This window comes from Talpa occidentalis, unplaced genomic scaffold, assembly GCF_014898055.3.
Source record: "Talpa occidentalis isolate TD23 unplaced genomic scaffold, MPIMG_talOcc4v2.1 talOcc4.15, whole genome shotgun sequence".
Taxonomy (NCBI): domain Eukaryota; kingdom Metazoa; phylum Chordata; class Mammalia; order Eulipotyphla; family Talpidae; genus Talpa; species Talpa occidentalis.
Genome location: NW_023601543.1, coordinates 76,301,902 through 76,314,477, shown reverse-complemented (window position 1 = coordinate 76,314,477; position 12,576 = coordinate 76,301,902). Strand labels below are relative to the sequence as shown.

Genomic DNA, 12,576 nt, shown 5'->3' with positions numbered 1-12,576 from the left:
TCTTTCTTTCTCTAGCAGAGTCACACAGCAGATTGATGTAAAGAATCAGTGTTACTAGGGAACAGCCTCAGTAAAGAGCAGTAACAAAAGAAACCAAAGAGGGCCTCCCTGGTGGCGCAAGGGCTTAAGCACTGCACTATGAAGCAATCTGCAGCCTCTGCAGCAGGAGTTCGATCCCCGGCCGGCCAGGGAGCAACCCACATGGCACAGCAGACCTCTTCTGCTCAGCAGTGTACTTTGGTCAATTTGCCTGTTCTGTTCCCCAGTCTGTCTCCGGTGAATCCTCTCATCGCCCCCCGACCCCGCATCTCTGGCCTGTACCCCAGCCCTTGTATGAATAAATAAATAAATCTTTAAAAAAGAAACCAAAGATTTGGAACATAAGGATGATTTCTGACACTTCACAATCTTTTCAGCTACATCCATGAGTAGATACAATCTTAATATGAAGCAAATATCAAAAACATTCTGAACTAAGTTCCTTTTTAATGAGATGGGGTTTCCATGATAACATACTCAAAATAATAAACAAAAACTGCATAAATGTAATGCTTTACTGCATTTTAGCTATTTACATAACTATCATCTAATCTATACATTAAAATGTGCAGTTGTTTCCAAAGCTTTTGTACACAATGACTTTTATATTTATCATTGTGGAAAATAAATGCATTTGGGCACATTTTAAAAGTTAATGCCATTTAAAATTAGATGTTCTCCTATTTACAGGAAATGAAGCACAATTATACTTTTCCCCCCAAATATTACACTAGTTCTTTGATCCTCAATCAACCTCTTCTGCAATAATTTCCATTTGAAAGCATTTTTTCATTTAAAAACAAGATGGTTTTAATCTGGTTTGTCTCAATTGTTTAAGAGGTAAAAATCTGAAATGGATTTTTTTAAAAAACAGTCTATGAAAACTGACAATGCTTTTGAGGTATTCTTGTCCCAAGTAACTAACATGAAACAAACAATAACGTATATAAGAGAATTTAGGGTAAAACAAAATGATGAAAACAATCAATAATACTCCCAAATCAGGCTATACTGCTGTCCTTAGTAATGTGTCACTAAATTGAATTAAAAATGAAGAGAAACTAGATGAGTCCATTTCTTCAGACAGCAGAAGAATATGCCCCTGACCAATGAGCATTCAATATAGTAACTACATTTTCATACAGCAATCCTTTCTAATCTGAAGGGTCCACACACCAACAGCTAACAGGCTTTCCCTGAAAAGAAGGTTAGAGGGAAGCAGACAATGGGAACCTGATAATTATCTAAACTACTACACATTTTGACTTTTTACAAGGAAAGGCATTTTTTTAAATATATGCAATTTTTTAAAAAAGTATTTTCTTACCTCACACTGCTTAAGACAGTCACTATTAAGAAAAAACACAACAGATGGTGGTGAGGATGTAGAGAAACTGGAACCCTTGTACGCTGTTGGTAGGATTGTAAAATAGTGCAACCAGTAATGAAAACAGTATGGAGGATCCTCAAAAAATTAAAAACAAAATTACTATATAACCCAGCAATTCCACTTCTGGGTAATTGTCCAAAAGAACTGAAAATAGGGTCTTAAAGGACATATTTGCACACCCATGTTCACAGACAGCAATATTTAAAATGCCAAAACATAGAAACAACCCAAGTGCCCATCAACAGATGAATAAGCAAAATGTAGTCTGTCCATGCAATGGGATAGAACCTCCCGGACCTTATGTTAAGTGCAAAAGGTCAGCCACAAAAGACAAATATTGCATGATTTCATTTTATGAGATTTCTAAAGTAGTGAAATTCATAGAAACAGAAAGTACAACAGCGTTTTCTGGGGGGATGGGGTGGAGAGGAAGAAATAGGAGTTGTCATTTAATGGGCATAGAGTTTCAGTTTTGCAAGATGAAAAAATTATGGAGATATTTTTCACAACAATGTGAATATATTTAACACTACTGAAGTGCCTACTTAAAAATGGTTAAGATGATAAATTTTGTATTATGTATTCTTGCCACAATTTAAAAAAACATGGAAATTAGAAAATGGTTAATAAAAAAAATCAATGCAGTCAGAAAGACTAGAGTACGACTCCTGAAAAGAAGTATTTTTTCTCCAAAGTAGTATAGACCATATACTGACTCAGTATTTACTGCAACCATTTATATAACAAATTAATAAAAGTGATTTACTGTAAATATTTGATCCTATAGTTTCCATTTCTAATTACCTTTTGATTGAAATTTAAGCTTATTAGGAAATTAGTCTGAATATATTTGAAATAAAAATGGAAAAAACAGATTAGAAAACTGCATTTTTTTCTTTAAAAGGGAGGGAAGAGGGCCTCCCCGGTGGCACAGCGGTTGAGGGCTGGGTTGCGAAGCTGCCCAGCCGCTCCGGCCACGGGAGGAGGGTCCCGCATGGCGCGCAGACCTCTCCTGCCGCCCGCTGCTCCCCTCAGCAGTGTACTTCAGTCCTTCTGCCTGCTCTGCTCCCCGCTCTGGCTCTGGTGAATCCTCTCACCCTCCCGCGCTTCTGACTGTACCCAGTGCTTGTATAAATAAATAAATAAATAAATAAATAAATAAATCTTAAAAAAAAAAAAAAAACAACTAAACCAATAACCAACCCTAGAGATCTGACTATAGAACTGAGGCAAGGGGGGCGGGGGAGCAAAGTAGGGAGGGAGAAATGGACTTTGGTGGGGGCCTCCCTGGTGGCGCAAGGGGTTAAGCACCGCACTATGAAGCAATCTGCAACCTCTGCAGCAGTTGGATCCCTGGCCTGCTAGGGAGCAACCCACATGGCGCAGCAGACCTCTCCTGTCTTGCCCACTGCTCCCCTCAGCAGTGTATTTCAGTCAGTCTGCCTGTTCTGTGCCCCACTCTGTCTCTGGTGAATCCTCTCACCCCCCACATCTCTGGCCTGTACCCCAGCTCTTGTATGCATAAATAAATAAATCTTTAAAAATTTGGACTACGGAGGTAGGTGTAGCGTGGTAACAACACCTAAAGGGAGGTGATCCTATACCTCTAAATCATGTACAGGGTTGCAAACCAATGGTACATCAATTAAAAAGAAACAAGAATTTACCACAAAGTACAAAGATGACTCCAAGTGAAGAGGGGCAAAAATGTTTTGTTCGGTGACAATATTTTAGGAATAAATATACTGACCAGTGACAGCATGCTGAAAGAAAAATAATGACAGAATAATTAAATCTGTCCTCTCAAAACAACTGTTCGCACGGTCCTCATCTGGATACATAAGTTTGGGAGTACTTCAACAACATGAGAAACCACAATCGTTTCATCTGATTCATAGTGAAGGAGATTATAAAGCCAATATTTTCAGAGTTCAGACTTCAACTCGCAAGAAGAAAAACTGTCTTCCAACTATGACAAACACAGAACTATTTTATGAGAAACTTTCCAGCTTTCAATTGTGATATTTGTACTATGTATTGCTATTTCCAAGTTCTTCTTTAGAGTGTAATCTAAAAAGATAAGTAAAGGAAAACAAAGAAGTATTCAAGACTAACATTATCTTTTTCTCACAGAAAACCAAGTTCTGTTTTATCTTTGACTGGCAGAATACGCAAAATTAGGTCAGCAAAACAAAGAAAATATGTTTCATCTGCTATTGTTTCATTTCCTACTCTTTAAAAATAGTTACCAGATCTTGTTACATTCAAGCAAAAAAAAATAATAAACTTATCTGATAAACAGGAAGGAAACTTCAGGGCCAAAAAGTGAGATAATTGTTCCTTCAGGCAGGTTTTGAGTCATCTGGGCTGTACTGGTTTCAAAGACTTGGAACACAAATGACATATAATTTGCCATGTTCCAAATTTATTTTGAACTTCCTCATCCAGACAGAAATTTACACTGGCTTGCCTGAAACCCACATGTATCTATTTCTTTCTGGAATGGCATCCTAAGAGCTATTCGGCCTTTTCTGAGTTAAGGGAATAGAGGCAGGGATCAATCACAACTGCTTCAAGACTTGCTTTTCAGATGCTTCCCTATTTTTGACCAACTGAAAAATCTACCTCTTCTAAGAGGAAAAGCTATTCTGTCACGGTAGACGCATCTAGACGCAGCTTTCATTTCCCAATCGACCACTGTGTGCACAGCGAAGGCGGAACTCACTGACCACAATTGCCTTCAACCTCATCACAGTTGTTCACGTGCTTCTTCTTCAAGGAAAAGAAAACTGAAATTCTTTTGGGGGAAAAAAAAAATCATGTGCAAGGTTCAACTCAGCTGATGATAATCTGGATTTATAATGAACATCTCTGCAAAAATAAGGAACAAAGACAAGAAAAGTCAATATTTGGACTCTACGCAGCAACTTCTACAGAGCTCCCAAAAGATGGGACTCTACAAACAGGCTCCGAGTCAATATTTGCCTAGTGAGGTACGCCATCAACAGACAACTTAGGAAACTTGTCAGTCTTCGTATCGCTTTTCCGTTCTTACTCACCAGTTCACCCCATGTCATAATATGACACATGAATCAGCACCTCTAATAAAAGAGAAGATTCATTTCAGCAAGCATAAAGAAAACAGGCTGTTATTTCACAAGGACTGATGTTTGTGGGATGGGGATAAAAAGAAAAATGAACCTTTATTATTTTCATATATCCTATTTAAAGAGACTGATCAAAGGAATGAATAGCTGTATCTGAAAAGAGAAACTACTGGGTATCCCTCAACTAAAGCAATGAACACGCACTTGTGAATCTATCTCCCACAGACGGCTCCTCATCCTCACAGAACTAAACAAAGACTCCTTAAGCCGGAGCCAGTGTTGGCTTTGAGTAGAACACACTGCCTGGCTTCAAAGAGTCAGAAAGAGACAAGGAAAATAAAGGACGGCTGTATTTAAAGCGCTCTTAGAACAGTATTCATTCAAAATACAACTGCACTATCTATAATTCTGTTATCATGAAAATACAGCTGAATATTCGAAGGTATAGACCTTCAGCATATTGAAAACTCCACAACCCTTGCTCTAAATTCTTGCTTCCACAAGTTTTAGTATACAATGAACACAAGTTTAAAAACCCACTATATTAAGAAACTGGCACTGTTGAAGTTTTCTAATAAAACTGGGATGAAGCCATGCAAAAGTGAGGGAAAACTCAGCAAAATAAAGCACAAAAAACCTCCAAATCCTAAAATAAACCTTTAGACCGAGGTTTGTTTTCCCTGAAGATATCCACACTAAGCTTCGTGCTGTATGCACCAAGCATACAATCCCACTCAAGCATTACTGGGAAAAATGAGCAACTGATACAAACTCTTTTAGTTCCTGTATTTTACAACTCTCTGCATACTGTCAACTCTCGAGTTTTTGCAAGACAGGTATCTTTACTACAGAGATTTCTTATGCATCTAATTACTTGCAATAATTTTAAATGTACCATATGAACAAATATCAAAAGTTCATTTCCCAGCCTCTAAGAAATTCCACTATAGCCTAGAAAGGACACGGTTATGGAGTGCATATACATATATATGATAAATTAAACCTTGATATCATAAAATGCAGAGGGCCTCATGTGGTGATAAATTCATTTATATAAAAGTGTCTAAAACATTATCTACTTTTCTCCTCTATTTTGTCTTGCTCCCTATCCTTTCAAGATATAATTCATCTACTTCTTCCTTCTCTTCCAGAGTTAGAGACAGCTTTTAGCACCTATTTGCACCTTGGAAGTAGATGGGCAGAGTGTTACAATGTCCTGAGCAGAATTCACTCCCAGATGACAGGTGAAGCTATCCAAACTTGATCTCCTTTTCAGAGTCCTAGCTCCACAGTGCTAACCCGCCACTCTGGGTCCCTTTAGTGGACAGATGTGATGCTGGAAATACCTCATGTTCACATACGGCACTGTAGTCGACAGTTCTTTTCACGTAGGTTATCACATTTGAACATCCCTACAATCCTGTGCAATTTGCAGGGGCATATTTCTATCCCCACAGGACTGCGATAAGGGACCTCTAAGAGATTAAGAAACCTTGTTATGGCCAATCAGCCAGAAACCGTAGACGCTGTGACCAGAAGCAGAGCCTGTGCTTTTTTGGTGAGGCCAGAGGTGTGCAGAGCAACTTTTTCTTCTTTGTAATCACCCACCTTCTCTGAAGCACATGAGAGGGGAAAATCCAATCAATTTGACACCTAATTAGGTATACATACAAATAAAAACGTATTTCCTAGAATCCCTCAAGGAGAATTTCCTTGAAGATACCTAAATTGTAAGCGGGCAGATTTTTTTATTATCTTTCAAGATGGGTGGTATTTAAAACAATATTCAAGTAAAATAAGTCACAGTACTTCTTTTCCAGTTTATGGATCATTTTCCTTTTCCATTTAGCAGTGTAATTCTCCCACTAATAACATACTAATAACATACTATTCACGGTAAGAAAATTAACTTCAGAAAGACCGGTGGGCCTCCCCAGTAGCGCAGTGGGTTGAGCACAGCGCTGTGAAGCTGTCCACAGCCTCTACAGCGCGGGTTCGATTCCTGGCTGGCCAGGGAGATTCCCACATGGCACAGCAGACCTCTCCGCTGCTCCCCAGCAGGCCTCTCCTGTCGCGCCCACTGCTCCCCTCAGCAGTGCTTTAGGTCCCTCTGCCTGTTCTGCTCCCCACTCTGTCTCTGGTGAATCCTCTCACCCTCCCGTGCCTCTGGCCTGTACCCCAGCTATTGTATAAGTAAAAAATAAATCTTTTTTAAAAAGTACATTAAATTTAAAAAAAAATTAAAAAAAAGAAAGAGTGGCAATAAAGCCATTACATCAAGACCAAACAGCCACACACACTATGCAAGGTAATAATGTCTAGAGCCATAGATACGGTCACCCCAGGCTCGGCCTAGCAGTGAGCTCAGTACTGTTCACATCTCTGCCCTTCAGGAAGGAAATGACTCAGGCAGATATCTTTCGCTAGATCACCTGTCTCGCCCTCACTACCCGATATTCCCCACTTCCAGCTCACATTTCTTGCGAAAACACCATGCCCTTGGGTTCCATGTCAGCTGATCACTAGGTTTTTTTAAAAAGATTTTTTATTTATTCATGCATACAAGAACTGGGATACAGGTCAGATGTGCAGGAGGGTAAGAGGATTCACCAGAGACAGAGTGGGGAACAGAACAGACAGACTGAGTGAAATGCACTGCTGAGGGGAGCAGCGGGTGAGACAGGAGAGGTCTGCTGCGCCATGTGGGATTCTCGCTGGCTGGCTGGGATGGAACTGGCGCTGCAGAGGCTGCAGGCAGCTTCACAGCACTGCGCGCAACCGCCTGCACCACCAGGGGAGGCCCTGATCACTAGTGCTTAATGTTGGGATACTTCAAAAAGTTCAATCAGTTCCAGATCAAATTATCACCAAAGTCAGCCTTCTTCCACTTCCCCATCAAAAAGAACAGTTCTAATAGCCACTCAATTTCCAAAGCCCAAAGTCTGGGCAGCATCCCTGAATCCTCTCTCCCCTGCCACATCGAACTGACCGCCAAGTTTTTTGTTGTTGTTTGTCTGGGGTTTTTAAAAAGATTTATTTATTTATGCATACAAGAACTGGGGTACAGGTCAGAGGTGTAGGGAGAACAGAACAGGCGGATTGACTGAAATACACTGCTGAGAAGAGCAGCAGGCAAGTCAGGAGAGGTCTGCTGCGCCATGTGGGTCACCTCCCACGAACTTGTGCATCGAACTTGTGCTGCAGCGACTGCGAATAGCTTCATAGGTTGCGTCTTAACCCACTGCACCACCAGGGAGGCTCCCCGACCACCAAGTTTTGAAATAAATACCTCTGGAAAGGCCCAAGACTGTGCACCACTGGCACATTCCCGTAGCAGCCGCCTACAAGGCCCCAGTCACTTTTACGGAGGGCTCACTGTGTACCGAGTGCTAAGCCTGGGGTCTGAGTTCACAGAGTCCACACGACCACCTGGGGGCTAGTGCTTAGAGTTATCCTTGTTTTACAGATAAGGGAGGACACAGCTACAGAAATCTTCAGTGTCTCACCCAAGGTGACCCAAGGTGAAGTCCAAGGTCTTAACATCGCACTCAACTCTCTCCTCTGTCTCCTTGAAGGCCCTTCCAACCTTGTGTGCCCAACAGCTTCAAAGGTCGATGCAAACATTTTCGGCTCTACAAAGGTCCCCGGACGCCCCCTGCTGGTACCAGTTCCTCTAAATCAGAAGTTCTCAACTTTGGCGACATGCTCTAAATACTGGCTGCCTGGATCCCAGCTCCAGAGCTTCTGAAGCCATTGGTCTGGGTCTGGTCTGGGCCTGGGGGACTTAAAAAGCTCCCCAGGTGATTCAAAAGTGCAAGAAAGGCTGAGACCCACTGCTCTATATTTCTCCAACCCTTTAACATCAGAGCACTTTATCTCACTGCATAGAAATGGAACGTTTATGTCTGTGCCACTAACGGCACTGTGGGCTTCCTGACACAGAAGTTTCACAGAGACCTTGGAGGCTTTTTCTACATTAGGAGTTCCTGGACCTTACTTAAAAACTAAATCTGATCCATGGGCAGGTTCCTGGATACTGTCTGTCTCTTGAATAATTCTAATTCGCAGTGAAATTTGAGGATTCTCTCCTAGGTAAGAATTGGGTCTTTTTATTTGCAGTCACCAGAATCCATCATAGCTAAACTATGATAAATATTTGTGTAATGAATGATCTCTATTCATGTGACTCTGGGAATTGGATGGATGTATTCAATATTTAAGCTTCCTGCAGCCGCACTCACAAAAGCTGCTTTCTGCAACGGAATGCAAATACAGGTCAGTTTTTCAAATGTGATTTTTAATCCACCAGTGCCCCCTACTGATCTTAAAGCTGAACAGCTAAACCAAACCGATTACAGTCAGTTAATTGTATATGCATGTAACTAGTCACACGGCGTACTTTGCTCACTCACACCTATACTAACAACTCCTTTGACTTCTGGTCCTACTTGACCCAAGGTTATAACTCCCAGAGCCACATCAACTCTCCCATTTGCTCTGTCCCCACTCCCAAGCTGCAATCATGCAGATGGGTATAGTTCTGCCATAGCAGCAGCCTCAGCAATGCCTTCTCTAAACCTCACACCTAATTTTTTTGCTCCGTGGCCAGTGCCTCTTCCAAATCCCATAACACACATAAAATCACTCACCTTGAAAACATAAGAAAGCATTTGTGTACTAATTTGTCTCAGTTCTTGCTATTCAAAGTATGATGAGGGACTAGCAGCATCTATATCATACAAGAGCTTGTTAGAATCTGCATTTTAACAAGAGGGTTGTGCACATCAAAGTTTGGGAAGCCATAGTTCTCAACTACTAGACCTAATACCACTATTGTATGACAAATATTTTTGCAAACCCAGAGAATTTCAAAAAGAAAAGAGATAGTGCCCCACCCAACCCCCACCGGTGGCCCAGCGGTTGAGCCCTAGGCTGCGAGGCTGCCCACAGCCTCTGCAGCGCCAATTTGATCCCTGGCCGCCGGCAAGGGTCCCACATGGCGCACAGACCCCTCCTGCCGACCGCTGCTCCCCTCAGCAGTGTATTTCTTCGTCACTCTGCCTGTTCTGTTCCCTGCTCTGGATCTGGTGAATTCTCTCACCCTCCCGCACTTCTGACTGTACCCAGTGCTTGTAAAAATAAATAAATAAATCTTTAAAAAAAAAAAAAGAGATAGTATAAGGATTTGACAGTAACATAAATGAGCACAAAAAAGGATTTATAATAAGAATTGTATTTCCATAAATAAATGTTAGACACAACTAAATTAAATATGTGAAGAACCTAAGTTTACAAAATGTAAAGTGGGTGGTACCATCCAGTTGAGAGCCACTGGCCTAATATCACCCACCCTTCTTTTCGTTCCATCTCACAGGAGGGGATGTCTCCTTTTAAAGTTGAGGGAGTCTCTCTAAAAGCACCTGCCCTACATTCCTTTCAAGGCCATAAACAACTTGAAATCTTATCTGTTGTAACAACCACAAAACTATGCTAGAATTTTGACCTAAATTCTCCCTCCAGTTATAATATTCTCTCTCTCTGTCCCTTGACAATCAAATTTATCAACCACTATGCATTCATTTACTCATCTCTCAGTCACCTCCACACATTAATTAAGTTTTTACTTCCATCAGTAAACCTATACATATAAAGAACACAAAAGTTTTCCAAATTGCCCAAGTCCATAAACACTTCTCCAAACTCATCTAACTCATCTTTCTGCAACGGACACTGTTGGTTGCTGTCTCCCTCCCCCCACTGTGTTCATGAACTCATTTCTCTCCTATGTGACTAAGGTAACGTGGCCTCACCCAAGCTGATCTTGTCTAGTCTAAGCCTATCAGAGCACGGCACTCCCCTGGCAATCCGGCACTCCCCTGGCAATCCGTACCAGGTCAGAGGTAGATACCTGACATCTGTTGGTCCATCTGGACTGAAGGAAGAATGCCATCCAAGCGTGGGAGTTTTGTCCTCATTCCCTTGCTTTAGTGAATGAGAAAGCATGTGTTACTGGTAGTTATCTTGCGACTAGACAGGGAATGAACCAGTCTTTTAATGGAAAGCCAAGAAAAGAGACCAAGCCCTTGATGACATCATTGGTCCACCAAAGTTTACTCTGCCTCTGGATTTTTGTGAGATAATTTTCATTACTATTTAAGCAATCGGGTTTCCCAGTTGAAAGCAAGATAATATAGCCGTCCTCCTTGAAACTTTCCTCCCTTGATTTGACTGCACTCTTTTGTGCTCCTAATTCTACTTATCAAAAGTTGTTTCTTTTGCCTCTGGCCTCTTCTCTTCCTCTGCTTACTCCTAATATTTTGGTGTTCTCTGAGGCTTCTTGTGATCTTTTCTATGCAAACTACATGTTTGAATAACTGCAGTTCACTGTTATCTTTCCCTTGACCCAGCAGAACTGAGCTCCTGGCACTTCCCCCAATGGAGTACTGTCTCTGATGTTCCCCAGCTCATCCACTGAAGAGTTATGACTTGTCTTTCAAACTAAATTTAAAGGTCTCCTCTGCCATGGACATCTTTGGCAGACTGGTGAGCCCTAATGATCCCTTCTCAAAATAAGGCTTCTAAATGCACAAAATACAAATTAGGTTGCCAGAGTTATAGAAATACTTTTAAAACACAGTATCTTATATAGTAATATGTGATACCTTATTCATTAAACATAAAGCTCTAACAGTGAGTCTTATAACAACTAATTTGAAGTAATGGTGACTATAAATGTATTTTGAGATCTGCAACAACAGTAATGTGATATGAAAATGTCTGTGACTTGCATTGGTTGGTTCTGTGATTTTTTTGTGTAAGATTTATTTATTTATACAAGAACCGGGGTATAGGCCAGATGCGCGGGAGGGTGAGAGGATTCACCAGAGAGCGCAGAACAGAACAGGCAGACTGACGAAATACACTGCTGAGGGGAGCAGTGGGTGAGACAGGAGAGGTCTGCAGCGCCATGCGGCTTTCTTCCCGGCTGGCCAGCCAGGATCGAACTCACACCGCAGAGGCTGCGGACAGCTTCACAGCGCTGCACTCAACCCACTGTGCCACCAGGGAGGCCCTGGTTCTGTGACTTTTATTGGTGGCAGGTACTGCTAATACCATTGTGGTTTACTGCTCTAGTAACTTATTAATAGCTCCCAATGAACCCCACCTCCTAAATCTATGCTCTTGTGTAGTGCCCCACCATATGGATTCTGGGCTAGGCCATGTGACTTGTTTTGACATCAGCAAACTTGACACAAGCAGATAAGTGTTGACCTATTGGGACTTGCCCTCTTGGAACTCAGCAGCCATATGAGGAAGATCAAGTTAACCCCCCAGACACAGGCATAAGGCCACCTGGTAGTCCAGCCACTAGCTGAAATCAGTTGCTAGGGAATGCCAACAGAACTACCCAGGCAACCCACAGAAGGTAAGAAAAGAAATAGTAATTCATAGTTTTTTTTAAGGCACTGGTTTGCAGCAGTTTGTTATCTAGCAACAGATAACTGAAACTATTTCCTACATTCATAAAGGAAGAAAACTGTTCAATTTCGGTTGGAGATTGGTGAAAATATTCTCTTTTTTTTTTTTTTTCTCTCATCAGAATTCAGACGGCCCCTGAATTCTATCTGCAGATCCTTTGAGGAAGTTGAAGACCAGAAGTTAAAGACCTCTTGGCTCTCCTTTTTACTGCCACAGTACCTTGTCGATACCCATATCACAGCATATCATTTGTTGACACAGCTCTAAAACTGAGCTAAGCTACTTGCTCACAATAGGTGTTAGGCATAAATATATCAAACGAATGAAAGTTCATATAGGAGGTGTCTTACTGACGAAACTGTATGCTATCTGAAAAGAAAAGCAAATACTTAGGGAGCATTTCCATGTGCCACGGCCTCATCCAAGTGCTTTACACATAATAACATATTTATTCCTTTTAAAAGCCCTATGAGGTAGAGTCTTCCCCCAATTCCCAAAATGGGTAAACAGCTACAGAGAGATTAAGTGACTTGCCCAAGGTGACACAGCTAGAAGTGGTAA

General features: G+C 41.4%; 1 protein-coding gene across 2 annotated transcripts in view; it reads right to left on the bottom strand.

Annotated features, from left to right (window-relative positions):
* Positions 1–12,576, bottom strand: part of APOO (apolipoprotein O) — a 51,556-nt gene that overhangs the window by 37,867 nt on the left and 1,113 nt on the right. The window contains exon 1 of one of the 2 annotated variants that reach the window (XM_037512605.2): positions 10,445–10,620. The exons of the other annotated variant lie outside the window; for it this stretch is intronic. Coding sequence (XP_037368502.1) covers positions 10,445–10,486 — 42 coding nt within the window. The 5' untranslated portion in view covers positions 10,487–10,620. Of the gene's footprint in view, positions 1–10,444; positions 10,621–12,576 lie in introns of those variants that run through there. 2 annotated transcript variants of the gene reach the window in all.